We start from the raw sequence: 23,305 nt of genomic DNA, 5'->3' as shown, positions 1-23,305 counted from the left end.
AGGACTTGGCTCCTGTGAGCAACACAATTTTTGATTTTCTCAAATATTTTTACCTCGCCATAATTTCAGCCGCTTCATAATTTGTGGCAGTCACCCATGGCTTTTTTATTCAATTGTCAGGTAACAGTTCTGAACAGTGTCCTAAAAACTGCCGGGGGAGGTTTTAAATGCCTCATTTCATATAGGTCAACCTTTTTGTGTTTATAGCTGAGTTTCAACATTTTTATATTCAGTTCAATATATTTGGCCCTAAATTGCCTATTTTTGTAAGGTGGGAAGCTGTTGCCTACTATTTGTGGTATCATATGATATACATAGGTCCATATAATGCTGTGTATGAAATTTGGATAAAACTATAAATTTATTTTTGGTGAAGAATTGTACCTTCATCTCAATTACAAGAGAAGTTGTGAATGTTTAATGGCCGCACCACATCAGATTTTCTGCAGTGGCCTGAGTCTGCACTGCACATTCTCAGGCAACTACCGTCCGATTTCATTAACATCGATTATAGGCAAGATACTTGAGCATATCATCGTTAGCAATATCATAACTTTCTTCAACAGACGTAACTTCCTCTATGACTGTCAGCACGGATTCCGAAAAGGTAGATCATGCATAACACAGCTTGCACTCTCCCTTCACGATGTCATAAAATCTGGTGAATCAAAAAGGCAAGTTAACGCACTATTTCTAGATTTTAAGAAAGCTTTTGACACTCTACATCACAGCAAACTTCTATACAAATTACAGTCATGCGGATTAAACGAGACAGTTGTAAACTGTATAAGCAACTTTCTCAGAGATCGTAAACAAGAAGTAGTTCTTGATGGAATTAGCTCTGATGTTGTAAAAGTTACATCAGGTGTTCCACAAGGAAGCGTAATCGGCCCCCTGCTGTTCATTATATACATTAATGATCTCTGCGCCCGCACTAGCAGTAAAATAGGCTTATTTGCTGACGACGCTGTCATCTATCGCAAAATTAGTGATCACTCTGACTATGAAATTCTATCATCCGACCTAAACAACGCTCATTTGTGGAGCCAAGAGTGGGGACTCGAACTTAATCTGAGCAAATGCATGGCGTTACATTTCTTGCGGAATTCGTCCAATTCTAACCATGTTTATACAGTGGATGGTATTAACATAAAGGCAACAGATGAAGTGAAATACCTGGGAGTAACGATAACCTCGAACCTCACGTGGGGAACACATATAAAGAATATTTGCGGCATAGCCCTGAAGAAATTAGGATTCGTCAAGCTTATTGTGGGAAGATTTTCGGATGAGAAAGTGAAAGAAAGGTGCTATTTCGCTCTCGTCCGACCGCACCTTGAATATGCAGCGAGTGTATGGGATCCGGTGCAGAAAGACTTAATCCGCGAACTGAATAAAATACAAAGGAAGGCTGTGCGTTTCGTCAAAAACTGCTACGGGCGTACAGACAGCGTTACCCAGATGTTAAGCGAATTAGGCTGGGAGCCGCTGGAGATTCGGAGGCTGCGCGCTAGGCTTAGATTTCTTGAACAATTGAGAATGGATATCTTTAAGAGCAACACAGAGAACATAATATTAGAGCCACACTATATTTCCAGGTCCGATAGAAGTGATAAATTAAGAGAGATGTTTTGCCGAACGGATAGATATGGGAATTCGTTTTTCCCCTGAACCATAAAGGACTTTAATAAACGCTAGTCCCAAACTCGTTAGAGCACTTCATTTTTTTTTAGCAGTAAACGACTGGTATCCTAACACCCCCTGCCACACGCCTGTTAGGCGGCTTTCAGGGTATTATGTAGATGTAGATGAAAGCTCCCACCTCCCAAGGAGGTTGTTTTGCCATTATAAAGTAAGGTTGGCGAGGTGAGGCTCTTGTTTTGACGAGGAAGAGATTTTCCAAGAGGGAAGATTTTTTTGCTTCAAAAGACAATACACATAAATCCTACTAAATAATAAATAGAGAGATTCATCGCTTCGTGAAACTATGAACATATCGAATGAAATATACTTAGCATAGAACTAACATAACATAGCTACAGAACTTCCATTAGCCTTATATTACCTCATGTTGGTCAAGTGTAAATGTTATTTACAACAAGTCCACTATGTTAGCTCATATATCAAAGGAAACTTAAGCAAAAGAACGTTACACTACACAACGCTCATTAACCAAGAAATCAATGCAAACGGCATTGCGAAAGTTCAAGATAAAAGTACTTGGTGAATTAATCGAAGAAAATCCAAAATCTTTTCGATCATATGTGAGAGAGCTTTAGGGAAAATCTTTAACCTTTAAAGAAATCTATACAACGTGAAGGGATAACTAAACAACTACAATCGACTAAGAATAGTAAATCTCTGGGTCCAGAAGGAATACCCGCTCGTGTCCTCAAGGAGTTAGCTCCAGAGATTGCACGTTACTTAGAGATCATATTCAAGAAGTCACTATCCGAAGGGAAGTTACCGCTAGACTGGAAAATTGCAAGCGTTACACACTGATATTCATAAAAGATGCGAAACACAGCTCATTCTCTTTCTTCACGACGTTCTCAAATCTGGTGAATTGTAAAGACAAGTTGATGCATTATTTATAGATTTCAAGCAAGCTTTCAACATGGTACCTCACAATAAGCTTTTATACAAATTACAGTCATGCGAATTAAACGAAACAGTTGTAAACTGAATACACGACTTTCTCAGTGATTGTAAACAAAAAGTAATTCTTGACGAAATCAGCTCTGATTAAGGTAGTTAAAGTGACAACAGGTGTTCCACAAGGAAGCATAATAGGCCCCCCTTTGTACATTATATACATTAATGACCTCTGCTTCCAAATTATCAGTAAAATACGTTTATTTGCTGACGACGCTGTCACCTATCTTGACATTAGTGATCACCCAGATTATGAAATTCTATCATTGGATTTAAACAACGTTTATTTGTGGAGACAAGAGTGGGAAATCGACCTTAATCTGAGTTTAGTTGGTGCATTTTTTGCAGAGTTCGTGCAACTTTAACCATGTTTATGCAGTGGATGGTATTAATATATATAGGCAGAGACGAAGTGAAGTACCTAGAGGTGGGGCGACTCGAACTGGAAACATCAACGACATCAACAATTCAATCATTCTCTTTATCCTGATGTGCTTGCGCTCAGCAAAAAACTTTCGGTTTTACCGAGGTTTTGTGGTTTTTAAAACTATTCAGCGGTACATTTAATATCCATCCATCATCTCACATTCACCATCATCCTGTCCATTGTGTCATTCACATTATTTTTCACATCACCACCACTTTTTGTCACATCATCACCACTTGTCTTTTGTACTGCACCTATTTCCTGATGAATTACAGTGGAACTTGGTTAGTAAATTCCTCCTTAGTACGGCGATTTTTCTCGGTCCCAGTACCATCGGTACTAATTACAGGTAAAAGTATTTGGTTAGCATGTTTGAAAAAAATGTTCTTTCCTGGTTAGTAAGGTCAATTGCTTGCCGTGATGTAACCCGCAGTTCTTTCTTTAGTATCATCTTAAAGAATGTAAACCACTGAATTCAGGATTTCATTTACTATTATTAGCCATTAACATTCTTGCATTCTTGACTTCACTCGGTATTACTGAGTTTAAAGAGATTCTGTCCAAAGCTGCTCTGCCTTAACATCTATAGTATTAATATTATGAGGAGCATGGCTTTATGCTGCATTATACTCTTTAGCTAAAATTATTGAGAAGCGTGAGGTATGTGACAGGAATAATGTGTGCCTCCAGTACATCAATTCGAATGCTCAAAACTCTCAAACCCTTTTACCCAGACAGCACAAGATTTGTAAAACAACTGCATTACCATCACAATACGATCATAATACAAAATGGAACTCTTTGTATTCCATTTGTATTCCTATCGAATTACAGTGTCAAATGTCCTCTAATACAATTGTATAATATTTGTATTACAGGGAAAAATAGGAAACTTATACGAATTATATTTCTCCCGTATTATCTTTGTATTACAGTGGAAATACGAAAGTTTTTACAAATTGTATTTCTCCTGAATTATCTTTGTATTACAAAGAAAATACGAAAGTTTTTGCAAATTGTATTTCTCTTGCATTATTTTCGTGATACAGTGGAACTTGGTTAGTACGTTCCTCCTTAGTACGTTTTCCTCCCTAGTACGGCGATTTCTCTCAGTCCCGTACCATCGGTAAAAAATACAGATAAAAGTATTTGGTTAGTACGTTTGAAAAAGATGTTTCCTGGTTAGTACAGTCAATTGCTTGCCGTGATGTTACCCGCAGTTCTTTCTTTAGTATCATCTTAAAGAATGTAAACCACTGAATTCAGGATTTCATTTACTATTATTAGCCATTAACATTCTTGCATTCTCGGCTTCACTCGGTATTACTGAGTTTAAAGAGATTCAAACCAAAGCTGCTCTGCCTTAAGAGATTCAAACCCTTTTACCCAGACAGCACAAGATTTGTAAAACAACTGCATTACCATCACAATACGATCATAATACAAAATGGAACTCTTAGTATTCCATTTGTATTCCTATCGTATTACAGTGTCAAATGTCCTCTAATACAATTGTGTTATAGGGGTAATCGCACCTGTCTTTGTCCATGCACCAATGAATGTCCGGCTGAAGTGAATCTTCTATGCAAAAAGATTTACACGTTTATTCCTCGTTGTAGGGGTTATCGCACCAGTCTTTGTCCATGCACCAATGAATGTCCGGCTGAAGTGAATCTTCTATGCAAAAAGATTTACACGTTTATTCCTCGCAGTAATTGGGTACAGTGCAACCTCGATATAACGACACCCCACGGTGCACTAATAAACACTCGCTATAGCAAATTGTCGCTTTACCGGAGGTGTAGCAAATAATAGCCAATATACCTGTTGCGAACAGATATACAGGAACAGGAATGGTGCGGCGACAGATAAACACCTATCCGATAAACGTAAGCATAAATCCAGACGAAAGGCGATGTTTTTTTTGGATCACTAAATTTCCTTACTCAAACAACGACTAACTATTCAAACAATTTATAAGCGCCGCACTGAATAAAAATCATGGAAAGCATTGTTTCGTCAATAATTATGCCAATTCACAACCGACGAAGCCATTTTTCTATGTACTTAATTAGTTCATTTACGTGATCATTCTATTATTTTGATATTTTCCACTGAAAATTTAAAAATTAACTGATGAAACAGTATCGCGGTTATTTAATGCCTCAAATGTTTCCATTGGTGTATGTTTATTGTTTCTGTACGTTAAGCGGCAGTGAAGTGAAATAACGCATTACATTTGTTTCTACAGGCGAAAACGGTGGAAGGTTGTATAACGCTGCCGCCTTGGAAGACTTTTTTCTATCAGATAATGCAATATCTTCATCACCTACGGTAAAAATTTTGCTAAGCTTGAAAAATGATGTGATTTAAATTGCCGTTGTTGAAAAAAAGTTTCTTTTTGAGTGTTACGCTCGCGACGTATTTTAAATAACACACCGAGTTTACCACGGCACTGCAAACGAGAGTTAGTTGTTCTGTGAGTTCTTCCAGCGGCCACCAGGGGATGCTCGGCTACCCACGTGACAAAAGAGAGCGCCAGTACGACTCCGACCACTGACGCGAATAGTTCACCCTTGTAAATCCGCAACGGAGAATAAATACGTCCATCCGGACAATTCACGCTGAGTATCATTGCTTCGTACATCCTACATCATCGCTAAGGCGCACTACCTACCTTTAGAGGCATCATTGCAAGAAATACCTCATACTGAAGGGTTTTATCGGGGAGTTGTATGTAAAAAAAAGTTCTGTTTCGTCTATGTTTTATGACGCGGGGAATACTTCTAAAGATACTTATGATCGGAGTCCTTTCTTCCTCGACTTCGGGTTTACACCGCAGGCATCACCAGCAATTATGAGGGGAGATAACGCTTTGGTGCTTCGCATTAGTATAATCAACCTTCCGCACTCTTAAAATTCTCGATTCGCAATCTATCCTTGAAATAATCCGCTTTAGGCTTGGGCGTAGCCTCTTTCTCAGAAGTTCCCGCAGATTTGAATGGGCAAAACCACCCGAACAAATCTCCTTATAACTCTTTATCGTCTGCATTCCTTGGGCGCTTTTGTTTTTTTTTTTTTTTTTTAATTTTCAGAGCGAATAGGAAGATCAATTAATTTCGACACTCTCATATTACTCCTTTATTTTTATTTTCTCGCTTAGACGTGTTTGGTGTTTTTTTGGCCATGGTGACTGCCTGCCATCAAATGCTTTCTATTCACGCAACTCACGAACGTGCGGGTATGCTGCCGACTGCTTTCTGCCGCCCGAGGAACAAAAGAAGATGAAGCATTCGCGAATGCTAATGCCACAATATTTTCACCAAAATTAACTACTTATTTATCGAACGACAGTTTACCACATAAATTTGAGACTGAGCACTCCATCAACTTCATTTCTAACAGATCGCTAGCAATTACAGAGGTTAAGGAGTCTTGATGAAAGTCTTCCGGCGGTGAAACCCTCGCTATGGCGAGAGCCAACACCAAAAGGGTCTCGTAAAAACGAATTTTTTAACACGCTTATTATAGGGTCAATTGAGGGTGCATCGGCTATCTCTCGTTATAGCGGGAGTGTCGCTATAGCCCGTACTCGCTTTAACGAGGTTCCACTGTAAATTGGTTATATTCTCATTCTCAATATATTCTCATTCTGTTTTTGAACGTCTGGAAGTTTATAACAACATTATTTTGATCTCCAAAACGAGTGCGTGGCATTTCAATGATCGAGAGGCATTTGAAAAGTCGATAAAGACAAGAGGTTACCAAGTATTTTCTTCGCCAAAATATTTACGCTGGTTACTAGGTGATAGCGTTGTTTGTATTTGATTGCTTGCTAATTGAAGCTCATTCAGGTATGTTTAATCTTAAAAATATATAATTATTACATTTAAAATTTGGCGGACACCTTACTGGTATCGGCTATAAGCGGAAATACCAGTAAATGCCCATTTCGATCATTTACTGGAACGCGTAGAAAACCAGTGAATGTCCCGATTTTCTGGGGGGTAGATATGATTGTTTACCACCGAACTTCTGGATCTTAATTTAGAATATTTTCGCTTTCTGTAGCATGGCGGAGGCAGTTAATAAGAAAAGGCCCTACGCAAGATTTCGATATACCGAAAAAGAATTGGAAAATGCAGTGGCAGCAGTACGGGCGGGATCACTGAGTGCAAATAAGGCTGCCAAGCAATATGCAGTTCCGAAGTCGACACTTCTCAATAAAATACATGAAAAGGTGCCCAGCAATAGAAAAATGGGACCCCAAAGTATTTTAACGGACCAAGAGGAGTCGAGAATTGAAAAGTGGATATTAGAAAAAGCTAAAATAGGCTACCCAGTACGTACTAACGATGTGAAAGATGCGGTGCAAAGGATTATGCAAGAAACTGGATGACAAAATCCATTCACGAATGACCGACCAGGAGTGAAATGGATGAAGCTTTTTCTTGAACGACATCCCCAAATAAGCTTCAGGTATGCACAAATACTATCAAAAGCTCGTGCAGCTGTTACTGAGGAAACATTAAGGACGTGGTTTTTCGAATTAAAATCGTTCCTAGTGGAAGAGGGCTGCGACGATATTCTATCCGATCCTGAGCGCATTCTTAATTTAGATGAAACGGGAGTCCAGCTGTGCCCAAAATCTGGCAAAGTCTTAGTGGAAAAGGGGACGAGAAATGTCTATGCAATTGAATCGGGTCAAGAGAAAAAGTCCATCACGGCTCTTTGTACCTTTTCCGCGTCTGGACAAGACATATCTCCGATGGTGGTATATCCTTACAAGAAAATCCCTCGAGATATAGCCGCATCAATGCCTGAAAATTTTGTTATTGGAAAAAGTGATATCGGATGGATGACCAGTGCTACTTTTTATGAGTTCATTGCGAATGCCTTCAAACCTGAGCTAGAAGCAAAGGGGGTGAAATTCCCTGTTCTGTTGCTGTTTGATGGCCATAGTTCGCACATAAACTTAGACTTACATGATTTTTGAGTGAAAAACAAAATTATTTTATTCTGATTGCCAGCGAACGCCTCTCATATTATGCAGCCATGTGATGTTGGCATATTCCGACCCCTCAAGAAAGCTTGGAAAGAAACGGTGATAAAACACACCCAAGAGTCCACAAAACCAATTACCAAAATAAATTTTGCTCCATTATTCAAGATAGCCTATGATTCAGCAATGAAACCCGATCTCATAAGAAAATCATTTGAAACTTGTGGTATTTTTCCGTTCAATCCAAACCGTCCAGATTACTCCAAGTGTATGTCGAACAGATTGAGAACAATTGCTTATGCACCTGACCAAAATTCAATTGATAGTGCTGGTGAGGGAACCTCAGTCTTTAAAGAAATTGAAGCCGACATCCCACCAGATATTTTACAACTATTTCAAAATGCTGAAAAATCAGGGAAAAATCCTCCATCCCAAACAGTTTTGTACAACATCTGGAAGAAATTCAAACACAAGACGAATAGTTTAACTGAAATTACCCGTCCACAGGAGCAACCCATTGATGACCCCACAACCAGGTCTTCGACTTATGATGACACGATTTTTGATAGCCTTAATAGTATCCCAATTGAAAATTATGAGAATCTCCAGAATAACGGCGAGATATCTCTTTCATGTAAGACAGGTGTGCTTGAGACCCTCATAATTGAGGAAAACCCGACACAAGTGATCTTCGAGGTTTTTCCGGAAAAGAACCAAGACTCCTAACTTTCGGCGGTTCCAAATTCCTCAAATGATGAATGTTATACCGACAATGAAGTGGCCCCCGTCGAATACAATTTGAAAAATGGTCGACATCAGCCTCAGAATTTCAATGTCCCGTGTCCAGATTCACCCGAAATAGACACTTATGAGACCTCAGAAGAAGAACTAACCCCTTTAGAATCTCGTTCGAATCAGGTAACTTTCAAGAAAAAAGAGTATGAGACAATTTGGAGCAAACACCTGAGTTTCCCACGCATTGCTACAAGTCACCGAAAAAGAAAAGCAAAGAATAAACCCATATATGCTATAACATCAAAACAGTATAAAGAACTTTTAGAAGAGGAAATGCAAAAAGAGGCTGACGAAAAAGAGAGGAAAAGAATTCTCCAAGAAGAGCGCACAGCCAAGAGAAAGGAAAAGGACCAACAAACGAAAAGGAAATTGCAGGCCCGAGCAGAAGCTCTAGCTTTGAAAATTAAAATGCTAGAGGATAAAGAGAATGTCGAAAATTCCGTTCTCCATCTCCCCGAACCGAAACAGCCGAAGAGCACTAAAAGATAATGTAAGAACATTCAGCAAGAAATAGCCACCAAAAAACAAAAAAATAATTATAGACAATATCCAGATTTCATTCAGCAAACTTATGTATCAATACTTATCATAATATAATAATATCATGTTTTTTTTAATTATTTAATAATTTTAAAATTAATCTTGAGTGGAAATTTTAAAGTTGGAATGATATACTTGTTGAATACTATTCGAAGCTGTTAGAACTTCTGAATAAAATGATTTAGTTCATGACTTAGTGATGATTTTCATTGGCTTGGACTTTCATTGGTACTACCTGTGGCCATTCACTGGATTTTGTGGACATTCACTGGGTTTTTTACGAGTATTTCCTTTCATCGCTGCACTTTTGATCGCTATCCATTTGCACTGAGAAGAAAGGTATTAATTTCACACATGAACCTTCAAGACTAAGAAAATTCTATACTGGGGCAGTTAGACGACATTTCATTCGTCTAAAATCAAAATTTGTAATTTAACTTCTAAAGTGGACATTCACTGGTGCGATTACCCCTATTTGTATTACAGGGAAAATTAGGAAACTTATACGAATTGAATTTCTCCTGTATTATCTTCGTATTACAGATAAAATACGAAAGTTTTTACGAATAGCATTTTTCCTGTAATACCTTCGTATTACAGAGAAAATACGAAAGATTTTACAAATTGTATTTCTCTTCCATTATTTTCGTAATAGTGTAACCTAGTTAGTACGTTCCTCCTTAGTATGTTTTCCTCCTTAGTACGGGATTTTTCTTGGTCCCGGTATTATCGGTATAAAGTACAGGTAAAAGTATTTGGTTAGTATGTTTGAAAAAAATGTTCTTTCCTGGTTAGTATGGTCAATTGCTTGCCGTGATGCAAGCCGCAATTCTTTCTTTAGTATCTTCTTAAAGGTCATAAACCACTGAATTAAGGATTTCACTTATTATTATTAGCCATTAACATTCTTGCATTCTTGGCTTCACTCGGTATTACTGAGTTTAAAGAGATTCTGTCCAAAGCTGCTCTGCCTTAACATCTATAGTATTAATATTATGAGGAGCATGGCTTTATGCTGCATTATACTCTTTAGCTAAAATTATTGAGAAGCGTACAGTATTTGATAGGAATAATGTGTGCCTCCAGTACATCAATTCGAATGTCTCAAAACTCTCAAACCCTTTTACCCAGACAGCACAAGATTTTTAATACAACTGCATTACCACTACAACACGATCATATTACAAAATGGAACTCTTTGTATTCCATTTGTATTCCTATCATATTACAGAGTCAAATGTCCTGTAATACAATTGTATAATATTTGTATTACAGGGAAAAATACGAAACTTCTCCTGTAATACCTTCGTATTAAGGAGAAAATACGAAACTATTACAAATTTCTCCTGTATTATCTTCGTATTACAGATAAAATATGAAAGTTTTTACGAATAGCATTTCTCCTGTATTATCTTCGTATTACAAAGAAAATACGAAACTATTACAAAGGTATTTCTCCTGCATTTTCTTCGTATTACAGAGAAAATACGAAACATTTACAAATTGTATTTTTCCTGTATTATCTTCGTACTACAAAGAAAATACGAAACTATTGAAAATTGTATTTTTCCTGTAATACAGTGGAACTTGTTTAGTACGTTTCTGAAGGGACCACAAAAAATGAATGTACTAACCAGGAAAACGTGCTAACGAGGAAAGTAAAAAATAGCAGTCGGGGCAATTGCAATCTGTGGAAAAGACGTCATAATAACAATTACTATCGGTAGTTCTCGTAGGATCGCCTTCCTGAACTTTTTCACCTTTAAAATAAAGAAAATGGGCGCTACATTGAAAAACAATACCATGTGAATAAAAATCACAATGTTTCATAGATTTCCCTAAGTCAATTACATGAAAACGGCGTCTTTCTCCCGTGATTTATCCTATATGTAATTATAGAAAGAGGACAAGTAAAGCTAAGTCATTTCTTTCTTGTCACAGCATACTCGGAGAATATGACAACAACCCTGAGTATGTCAACGGGTTGTTTTTAAACATCATAAAAATTGGAAAAAATTATATTAACCTTAAATTACGGCAACAGCCGTACACATTCACTTCTGGAATAAAGCCATATTGATTGTTATATCGATCGAAATATTGAATAATAACACGCAAGATTATTAGATTACGACGTAATTACAAGCAGATTTTTTATTATACAGTTGGAATTTACTTTAAAAATTTGTTTAACGTCATCTGCTTTCGTGCCGAGATCAAGTTCTTTTAAGCTAAGCTTCGCGTGGAGATCCAGAGCATCGTCTGCTCCCGCAGCAGTAGTCAGATACGCACGTACTCCGTAGCATTGACGTCATGCAGTACTGCTTTAGATAAAGTGGGAATTGGATAAGACTCATTTCTTCATCGTGATAACTCTTGCAATAGCAACATTTGCCCACTCGTGAAATTTGTGCACAGTGGGCACTCCAGAGGCAACAGAAGGTGAGGAGCTCGGGGTGGGGAAAATTGGGGCTTCTCATTGGCTGCAGTTTTGCATAGTCAGACATTCCTGATAAATTCATCACGTCATAAGAATTGAGAAATACATTTGGATAAACCACGGTCAAAGAAAGATTTGTGGAATGAATGCAAGAATGTTAATGGCTAGTAATAATAGATTAAATCATGAATTCGGAGCTTTACGACCCTTAAGAAGATACTGGAGAACGAATTGCGGGTTACGTCAGGACTAGCAATTGAGCGTACTAACCAGGAAAGCGCAATTTTTTCGAACGTACTAACCAAATACTTTTACCTGTATTTTGTTCGGATTGTACCGGGACCGAGAGAAATCGTCGTACTAAGGAGGAAAACCTACTAACCAAGTTCCACTGTACCTTCATATTACAGAGAAAATACGAAACAATTACAAATTGTATTTCTCCAGTATTATCTTCGTATTACAGAGAAAATACGAAAGATTTAACAAATTGTATTTCTCTTGAATTATTTTCGTAATACAGTGGAACTTGGTTAGTACGTTCCTCCTTAGTACGTTATATATTGCAGCCGCAAATGGGGGTGCGCCTCTTACACAAACTTCTTATCTTCCCCCCCTCCCCTTCACCGGTTGCAAGTTCAAGGGGAACTGAGTGGCCTTGGTTTTCAGCGTGAGTCAGTCATCTGAAACCCTGGGTCAAAATCAAGCGGCAGGCAGGGGAGTTTCTCCCTTAGTGACGTATTTTTAAAATGCTCCTGTTTGAATTTCTTGCAAGCATCGCGCCATCACGTCGGTACCCCAGAGGTGAACATTGAAAAGATCGCGCGGGGTGATTCGCTCCGGAGCGCGCGCTAAATTTATTGTCACGATTGGGCATCCCGCGGCATTTATACTGCATATAGTAATATTGGTGTCAAAACCTGCGGTTGAAAAAATTCGAACGGGTGTGCTCATTGTTGGACTTAATGGTGGATAGAAGAAATCGGAAATGTTTATAAGTGAAGAGCGCTGAAGGAGAGGTCGAGGGGAAGAGGGCTCCCTCCCCTCCGTATTTAAAGCTACGAGCGAAGGAGCAAGGGAAGAGCACGTCCGATCTTGCATGTGACGTCGTTGCCTTTAAAGCGAAGGGGCGAAGGCGCAGCAATGTGATATACGCAGTTTGCGTTGCCTGAGTTTCCAGTCCATCTCGTCTTGTTTGAATGCGCTTATGCTACGCTTGTTTCCTCCGAAATTGTGCTGTTTGGACTATGTTGAATATTAGTAGCCTTATTTCAGCTATAAATCTTTGTGCCAATCAATTAGAGCTCAAAAAACTTAAATGCTGTAAGATATACGTCGCGTTAGGTCTAATTCTTTTTAGAACCTCGTGCGTGTCATACAATTGCTGAAAGATATCGAGATATCTTCGAGCTCAGAAGGTGACTCACGTAGCATTTGACCTCCAGAAACTCGGGGAATTGAACCTGGTAGACCGAAAAAGGTCAGTTGGTGGAATGGGGTAGGGATGAAACACGTTTCCATTGTTCCCCTGTAACTTGATATTTTCCTGTGGAGTCTCGGAAAGGAAAAAAACGGCAGAGGCATTAGCTGATGGAGAGCCGAGTGTAGTTCCGTTAGGCCCCTTGCACACACACCGATTTTGGACGGCCGGTAAAATATTGGCCGATATTTTACCGGCGAAGCGATGCTTGCACACATGCCGGATTTTTACCGGTCGAACGATACGTTGCTAAGTTTTTGAGCCGGCGTCGGCGATCCACAGTGACAATAGCCGGCAGCTAACCGGCATTTTGCCGGTGCCGGCGTGTGGTCGGCACGTGTGCAAGCTCCAATGCTCTCCCATTGTTCACTATTGGAATGTGGACGGCCGATATTTTACCGGCCATCCAAAATCGGTGCGTGTGCAAGGGGCCTTAAATCTACGACGTGGTTATTATCCTACGGCGCTGAGATTGCCCCGATTGTTGTTCAATCTCTTGGGAAAGCTCATGCCATTTGCCTGTCGTGTTTTGCCTTAAAATTTTCCACGGCTGCAATTCTATTGCAATACTCCTGCGAGAGCTTTTAAAAAAAATTGTTCGTGAGTAGGACAAGCAACGTAGAGCGATGGCCTATGCAAAGAGAGGATCGGAACTCTTTCTACTCCCTCTTATGCCGCCGCAGTTATCAAAATTTCCTCCTTCAAATAGTACTGAAAGAGGACATTTCAATAACTGTCGAAATTCCAGGCATGCATCTGCAACACTGCACGATAGGATAAAAAAAATGTCGCAAAATTTTTTTTCTTTATAGCTTCGATCCTCAAAATAGGGGTGCACCTCTTACACAACCTTATATGGTATCTTTGTATTACAAAGAAAATACGAAAGTTTTTACAAATTGTATTTCTCTTGCATTATTTTCGTAATACAGTGGAACTTGGTTAGTACGTTCCTCCTTAGTACGTTTTCCTCCTTAGTATGGCTATTTTTCTCGGTCCTGTACCATCGGTACAAAATACAGGTTAAAGTATTTGGTTAGTACGTTAGAAAAAAATGTTCTTTCCTGGTTAGTAAGGTCAATTGCTTTCCGTTACGCAACCCGCAATTCTTTCTGTAGTATTTTCTTAAAGATCGTAAACCTTTGAATTCAGGATTTCATTTATTATAATTAGCCATTAACATTCTTGCATTCTTTCCATATGTCTTTCTAGGATCGTGATTTATCCAACTGCATTTCTCAATTCTTGTGACGCGATGAATAATAAAATGCGGCCATTTTTTGGGAATGTCTGACCATGCAAAACTGCAGCCAATGAGAAGGCCAAATTTTCCCCACCCCGAGCTCCTCACCTACTGTTGCCTTTGGAGTGCCCACAGTGAACAAATTTCGTGAGTGGGCATTTGTTGCTATTGCACGAATTATCATAGCGAGGGCAGTTAAATTACTATTGAAATGGAGAGAAAACTAATAGTGAAGCAGATTACAACCTATTAAAAGATTGAAATCATCGAGGAAGTGGACCGAAATCCACTCGTAACGCGATTGGAGTTAAAATATAAATAAAGATAAAACATTCCTGCATCCACATTAACCACGATCGTAAGAAACCGCAAAAAAATCCTAAGTCAGTATGACAAAAAGTGAAAGGGCGTTCATGATGGGAAATATCCAGAATTGGAAGATGTTGTTCATAATTGGTGCAAACAAGTGCGAGGTAAGAATGTGCTTCCATTCGATGGTTCCGTTTATTCGTAGAGAGTGTGAAATGGCGGATCACTTTAGAGAAGAAGCAGAAATAACTCCTTTTCCCCTAGAAGCTATCTATGGAGTACGTGCGTATGTACTTGACTACTGTTGCGGGAGCAGACGATGCTCTGCAAAGATTATGCTCTGGATCTCCACGCGAAGCTTAGCGTAAAATTACTTGATCTCGGCAGGAAAGCTGACAACATTAGACAAATTTTTTTAGTAAATTTCAACTGTATAATGTAAAATCTTCTTGTAATAATGTCTTAATTTAATAATCTTGTGTATTATTAATCGATATATCGATCGATATAATAATCGATATGGTATCATTCCAGAAGTGAATGTGTACAGCTGTTGCCATAATTTAAGGTCAATAAAATTTTGCCCAACTTTTACAATGTTCATAAACAACCATTTGACATACTCAGGATTGTCGTTATATTATCCGAGTACGCTGTGAGAAAGAAGAAATACCTTAGCTTCACTTGTCCTCTTTCTATATAAATACATGTATAGGATACATCACGGGAGATAGACACTGTTTTCATGTAATTGTCTTCTGGAAATCCATAAAACATTGTGATTTTTATTCACATGGTATTGTTTTTCAATGTAGTGCTCATTTTCTCGATTTTAAAAGTGAAAAGAGTTCAGGAAGGCTATCCTACGAGAACTACCGATAGTAATTGTAATTATGACGACTTTTCCACAGATTGCAATTACCCCGACTGCTAATATTTACTTTCCTTGTTAGGACGTTTTTTTCCTGGTTACAGTACGTTCAAAACTGTACAACAAAAACGTACTAAACAAATTCTACTGTATTTTATACTGAGGAACCTTTTCCTGAGACAATAAATGAAATTCTTTGAACGAATATGTTGCGTATGCCTCATTACCTGTATAAGTGAAGTACCACCGTTTGCATGTCACTGCCATTTTCCAGTCATCAACTATACTATTTCAAGAAGCCCTAGCCCTGGTGGAGAAAGTAATAACTACAATGGTCCCATTATTGGGTTACTTCTACATCTACATCTATATAATACCCCGCAAGCCGCCTAAAAGGCGTGTGGCAGGGGGTGTTAGGACACCAGCCGTTAACAGCTAAAAATAAATGAAGTACTCTAACGAGGTTGATACTAGCGTTTATTAAAGTCCTTTATGGTTCAGGGGAAAAACGAATTCCCATATCTATCTGTTCGGCAAAACATCTCTCTTAATTTATCGCTTCTATCGGATCTGGAAATATAGTGTGGCTCTAATATTATGTTCTCTGTGTCGCTCTTGATGATATCCATTCTCAATTGTTCAAGCAATCTAAGCCTAGCGCGCAGCCTCCGAGTCTCCAATGGCTCCCAGCCTAATTCGCTTAACATCTGGGTAACGCTGTCTGTACGCCCGTAGCAGTTTTTGACGAAACGCACAGCCTTCCTTTGTATTTTATTCAGTTCGCGGATTAAGTCTTTCTGCACCGGATCCCATACACTCGCTGCATATTCAAGGTGCGGTCGGACGAGAGCGAAATAGCACCTTTCTTTCACTTTCTCATCCGAAAATCTTCCCACAATAAGCTTGACGAATCCTAATTTCTTCAGGGCTATGCCGCAAATATTCTTTATATGTGTTCCCCACGTGAGGTTCGAGGTTATCGTTACTCCCAGGTATTTCACTTCATCTGTTGCCTTTATGTTAATACCATCCACTGTATAAACATGGTTAGAATTGGACGAATTCCGCAAGAAATGTAACGCCATGCATTTGCTCAGATTAAGTTCGAGTCCCCACTCTTGGCTCCACAAATGAGCGTTGTTTAGGTCAGATGATAGAATTTCATAGTCAGAGTGATCACTAATTTTGCGATAGATGACAGCGTCGTCAGCAAATAAGCCTATTTTACTGCTAGTGCGGGCGCAGAGATCATTAATGTATATAATGAACAGCAGGGGGCCGATTTTGCTTCCTTGTGGAACACCTGATGTAACTTTTACAACATCAGAGCTAATTCCATCAAGAACTACTTTTTGTTTACGATCTCTGAGAAAGTCGCGTATCCAGTTTACAACTGTCTCGTTTAATCGGCATGACTGTAATTTGTATAAAAGTTTGTTGTGAGGTACAGTGTCGAAAGCTTTCTTAAAATCTAGAAATAGTGCGTCAACTTGTCTTTTTGATTCACCAGATTTTAAAACGTCGTGAAGAAAGAGCGCGAGCTGAGTTTCGCATGATCTACCTTTTCGGAATCCGTGCATACATTATGTGTATATATTATGTGTATTATACTTGTGCATACATGTGTATTATCCAGTTTTTAGCTGACATAAAACCATTTATACACCAGATTTATTCTGTTTTTACTTGGGTAAAACAGTTTTTACACAAGATAAAGCACGTGTAATACGTGTAACACACCCTATATGCCAGTTTGCGACCATTTGTGCTGTATGGGTAATTTTATGTGGGTGCATGAATTGAAGATTTATTAATATAGAGGATGTTGAGATCTAAGGTGAAGAAAAATTCCACAGTGTTTCTTCCATCTTGTTCAAGCCTTCTTACCTTGCCTTCAAGCAGGACATCAAGCTTCCACCTTGATTTCCTGCTTGCATTGTAATGAGCTAATAGAATCACTTATGATCAATATGAAATGCTCAGCACAAAAAAATGTGACAGGGCAGAAAATAAACAATGCTATCAAAATATTTCTTACTCAGTAGTATAAGTCAATTTTAAATCTCCATAAGCATCACAATGACACTTCAAACTTGACACTGGAGGCAATTGCCATTATCTTTCTCCAACCCCATGGGGTGTTCACCTCCAAAAGTTGGCAATCAAAAATTGAAGAAAGGGCACATGTACCAGCAGCAGTTTGGAAGAAAGCCATAGTTTTTCAGTGATGTATGACGGTTTTTTGCCTATTACAGTAAAACCTCTCTTAAACGAAACTCAAGGGACCGAAATTTTGCCGTTTCGTTGATCGGGAGTTCGTTCCCCGGAGGTGATACGCACGTTGCATCATCCTAGGGGCTCGGAAATTGAAGCAAGTCTGCATGCGTTATCTTCATTCTCCCTTCGCATACTTCAAAACAGTGCTTATTTCTTCAGCTGCAATGCAAATCGCGGGCAATAGACCACATTTAGGTAGCCTCAGTTCGTATTATTCAATCACTTCGCGTGCTTTTTCATCGGTTTTCAAAAATGTATGCAACGTAGTGGTGAATGCGAGGCCATCCCTTTATTCTCAATATTTGAAATAGAGTACATGTATTCGCGAAGTTTACACTGAAAAATTAAGAATTCGATAGATTTGACCATTACTAATATAAAGTTAAAGTAACAGCGCCAATTATAGCTTCATCATGAAATTAAGATCGCTCTACCATAACGGCGCGAGTGCGACTTTCGTCGACCCATTAAAGCTCAGTGGGTGGCAGCATTTCTTTATAGTAGTCGAATCCAGAATACTCCATAGCAATATTTGCGGTCGCGGGCTTCGTAAATAATTCATTGTACTAGCATCATTTCCATCGCATTCCGGATAGACAACTGCCGATAAGAAAACATCTTGAAAGGCCCTATGCAGGAGTTCTCGAAGTAAAATACGTCACGATTTTGAAAAATGATTTTTCTAGAAATTATATTCTGCAACCCTCAGTTCGCTGGCTTCGCGGATTACGAAATTTGAGTCTATTCTAGTGAACTCATCAAACGACCCTTCAATATTCATGACTTTTGAGAGACCCTGCCAGGATTCACGGCTTTCGTCATCACTCTCCATCGCGTGGTCGCAGTTGACTGCAAACCGGATTGACAACTCCCGATAAGAAAACAGCTTGAAAGGCCTCATGCAGGAGTTCTTGAAGTAAAATAAGTCACGATAATGATGCTGTTGACTGCAAACCCGGTTTTTGCAAAATAACTAAATATGGTGACAGGTGCGACATGCTTCCAAGCTTTGCAAAGCCCTTGCATTACCAGCAAAATGGTCCTCTTCAATTTCGCCGATCCCTTACATCCATTCGACAAACCAAAAACTCCACTAAAATCCGACGGTAATGCCGCTTTGCCGCAGAAATGACCCCTCAGTCGAGAGGTCGCAACTTAGCTATTGCAGTTGGGGGGAAGAAAATAACACGCACATTTCTTATTGTTAGTCCTATGTTTGGGCCTGTGCAGCGATCGAGGAAGAAATCTACTTTCCCCATGAGTGCATCAACTCCCGCCAACCACCGCTGAATTAATCCCGCTGTCATTCATGGATTTTTGCTGCTACCACAGGGGTGAGGCATCACCATTGGCCCAGTCTAAACATGGCATGTTTAGACTGTGTCGTCTTCTTCATGCAACAATTGACGGCCGTCACAAACCTTTTTCTCAGGAGAAAATCAACACCGCTTCACATCACGTTAGGACATCGCTACAATCGCCGACAGACAGAGACTGACCTTTAGTATAAAGCACTCAATTCAAGTAACATCTAGATCAATGGGAAATGTTGGCTTTCGTGTCTTAAGTGCGAATATTTTTTATCCAAGATTGCGTCAAATGCAAAAGTTTCTACTATTTTTTAGATGATGTTGAAATAAACAATGTGAATGAAACAAGAGTAACTACTGAGTCATACATTAAAGATAATTAAGAGATGCAAATTTTGGCTTTCATCTTCTAGCGCGCACATTGTATCTTCCGTAATTTAGTTAAATTTTAAAGAAGTTATCCAAGATGGCGGCGAGTGAAAAAAAATGCTTCTCGGAATTTACGCGTTGTAATTCTGTAAAGTATCTTAAACAACCGTCAAAAGAATGCGATCGAAGTACATAGCTCTAGATATCTTATCTTTGAGCGTGTAAATATTGGGACATTGAGTTATTTACGAAAGTCAGCATTAACATTTTTCGCAATTCGCCGCGAGCCGCGAGTTGGGGTCGGCGGAAACACACGACGGAAGGCTATGGTTACGGTTAATAATGACGATTCTGATTGGCTTATTCAGTGGAAGTCTCTGATTTGCCCTCCAACGCTACAAATATTAAATTATTCATATGAAAATATAAATTTAACCGGAAAAATTGGTTATTGGGAGGTGAATTTCACTCGATCGCGCCGAAATTTCATTTCGTTGATCGGGAGTTTCCGTAAAAGAGGAGTTCGTTCATCGGGGTTTTTCACTAATGTGTTTACATAGGCAATTGGCCGGACCAATAGCATTTGTTCGTTGAACGGAGTTCTTCGTTTAGCGGGAGTTCGTTAAGGTGAGGTTTTACTGTATATATGCATGTAGGTCATTTGTATGGACAAGTAGCCAAAGACGAAGGCACACCCCTTGTTCTTACCTTAACGTTTTATACCGTTCCTTTTCGTGGTTATTGTCAGGTGGCTCACATTCAAAAGATGCTATGGCCAGGGCTGCAACAAAAAAAAAATTGATTGGTGTTACTTTCACACGTTACTGGAGAATCGTCTCACACAAAAGAGGCACAGGAAAGTAAAAATTGCTGATAGGACACTGAAATAACCATTATAGAGAAACCAGGGAATTGTTTAGAACAGTTCATATATATTAACCCAATTACATCTGAGGCAGAGTTTATCCTTATTAGTCAAAAGCAAAGCACACACTTTGCATAAAAACAAGTCTTTAATGACAAATACTACTTCCAAAGCTGTATAATCAATAAATATGTTCTTCAAATATTGATGAAGCACATTCATGAGTACATAGAAAAGCATTTCAGAATGTGACCCATCCAAATGTAAGAGAAAGAGGGTGCACACAGCAGCAGCCCTGTGTGCCATTGACTATTCTGTTTCCAGAGGACCTGCTAAAATATTTTCAATAAGCTCTCACTTGCTCTAAGAGTCACTGGAGTCAAAAAATAATTTGCAAATGCAGTAGTTACATTCAAGAAATATGCAAGTAAACACTTATGGCATTAAATCTTTGGGTACAGAAAAATGAGGCCAGTTTGACACACTAACCCAGTAAACACGAATAGCTGCAGCAGCGCTGCACAGGGGTTTCACAGCTGCAAGTTCGTTTCCGTTTCAATGAAGCGCGGTAACAGCGCTTGTGCAGCGCTCTTTCGCAGCGCGCTGGCGAAACATGCAATTGCAGCGCATCAACAGCGCATGCGCAAAGCATGCCTGCAGCCCGCTGCTGGAACGCTGCTAATGCGAGTTTGTGCAACAATGCAACAATCCTCCGCTACGCGATTGTTTACCAGGGTGCTTGGGAAGTTTACTGAGTCTATGGCGGCCAACGTTGTGGAACTGTTGATCGTCCTTGGGGATTCTTAATAGGTAAGAATTTATCGTCTTCTTTTAAAATGTATAATTTTAGTTAATTTAAATTCAATTCTCCTTGAAATTAGGTAGAATTGGCATTCTAGCATGGTGAATATAAACACATTTTAAGACTTTGTGTTTTTGTTTACATACGTGGTCGTAGTTATGTTCGGAACCATTGGATATAAGCTTTTAAATATTGATTATATAGGTTTCCATTAATAGTGAAATAGGAAATGTGTAACGCATGTCACAGGAAAAGTTCGCAGCTCAAAATTTTTTAGTTAGCCAACCTTTTTAGTAAAATATTAAAAAGATTGTCTAACGAGATGGGCTGACGCGATGATGTATTATGCAGTACACGAGTTAAAATTAATGGACATTTCTCATAGCAGGAAAACAACTAGATCCGCAAGCACCTGGTGGGAAAGAAAGAGAGACTAAGCGGCCGGCAACAGCAGAAGAGTTGTATGGTAATATTTTTATCATGTATTTATTTATATAAGTACTGACATAAAGGTCACTTTGTAAACTAACCTTTCCACATTTAAAATTTTAGGGTTCATGCAAGCTCAGGAGAAGATATGGGAAAAGAGATACAGGAGATTAGATGGGAAGGTGAGCATGGCTTTAAGCATGCTCACAGAATTAAAGAAAGAGCTAAAGTCCAAGCCTGTAGTGAATGAAGAGAGCATTTCCGTCAACCGGAAATTCCCTCTTAAAACTTTGGATGATGTAGAGGAGCTTGAGAGGGAACTGTCAGAGGATGTATCTCTCCACAATAATTTGGTAAGGCCTCAATCATTTGTGTTTAATTCTTTTATGATAATTTCAACCAGAATTCCATTGATTACATAATATTTTTCTTTACAGGTTACTCAAATTGCTCGCATTTGTGGTGATGAGGAGCAACCCTCAGTATACAAAATTTTATATTTTGTATTCACTGACGAAGCAGCGAAGCACTTCTGCCTCACCGGAAAGTCTGGAGTTGAGGGGATGAAGAAGAAAAAGTTTATGGGAACGAAAATATGCAGTGTCATTATGGGTGAGTGTCTTCGTGTATTATGTCTATCATTAATCAGTACTCTAATGTATACTTAAAACAGAGTAATCATTAATAAAATCATTTATTGCAAACCTGTGTTTTCAATTAATTCTTGCTGCCCCTCACATACTTAAGTAGTACTTGAAGATTGCTATTATCGGCGCAAAAATGGTAGAATGCTGAACGTTAAGCATTTGTATAAATTCTGCCGAAGCTCGACAGTCGTGTCAGATATCGTTCAACTCATTGTTTATTTGACTACAACAATGGATCATTAGTACAACGAGTACAACGATATCTGAAACGACCCTGTGGAGCTTCGGCAGAATTTCATACAAATGCCTAAAGTTCAGCGTTCTACCTTTTTTTGCGGCGATAGTAGTGGCACATTAGGAATGTATTTTCAGCGATTCGGACATGCGTTTGAAGCGATCGTGGCACATTAGCGCAGCGCTCCTGGCATGCTTGTGCAGCGCTTATGACATGCTTGTGCAGCGCTTATGACATGCTTGTGCAGCGCGTATGACATGCTTGTGCAGCGCTTATGACATGCAAAAAAGGGAAGTTTGGGAGTGCTAGACGCGCTGCAGCAGCGCCTTCGCCGCAGCTGCAGCGCTGCCGCGAAGCGCATCTGATGCGCATCTGAAGCATTTTGTGTTTACTGGGAAGTTAGTAACCACTGCCATCTTATGAGCAATTCATTCGGAAGTTAACCGTTGATTGGTTTCTCTTTATCACAGAATATAATTTGATTAACAATATAAATATTAAAAAACTGGTATAACAAACAGAATGCTGAGATCATCTTTGTATTGTAACGGCAGCGCTAACTACTATTTATGGGGAGCACTTGTCCCAGTTTCTACCCTTTCCTTTTTT

General features: G+C 39.1%; 1 protein-coding gene and 1 long non-coding RNA gene across 7 annotated transcripts in view; one reads left to right on the top strand and one right to left on the bottom strand.

The window, feature by feature from the left end:
- LOC124160105 (ras-GEF domain-containing family member 1B-like) overlaps positions 1-23,305 on the bottom strand; it is a 445,667-nt gene that overhangs the window by 2,156 nt on the left and 420,206 nt on the right. For all 6 annotated transcript variants that reach the window (XM_046535849.1, XM_046535850.1, XM_046535852.1 and 3 more), the window contains one exon: positions 20,427-20,499. In XM_046535849.1, the coding sequence (XP_046391805.1) occupies positions 20,427-20,499 (73 nt within the window). The remainder of the gene's footprint in view (positions 1-20,426; positions 20,500-23,305) is intronic.
- Positions 21,490-22,518, top strand: LOC124160107. Its single transcript, XR_006865078.1, has 3 exons — positions 21,490-21,851; positions 21,938-22,167; positions 22,252-22,518. It is a non-coding gene; the product is annotated as an uncharacterized LOC124160107 (long non-coding RNA).

Source organism: Ischnura elegans, chromosome 6 (assembly GCF_921293095.1).
Source record: "Ischnura elegans chromosome 6, ioIscEleg1.1, whole genome shotgun sequence".
NCBI classification, from domain to species: Eukaryota; Metazoa; Arthropoda; class Insecta; order Odonata; family Coenagrionidae; genus Ischnura; species Ischnura elegans.
This window is presented reverse-complemented; position numbering and strand designations above follow the sequence as displayed.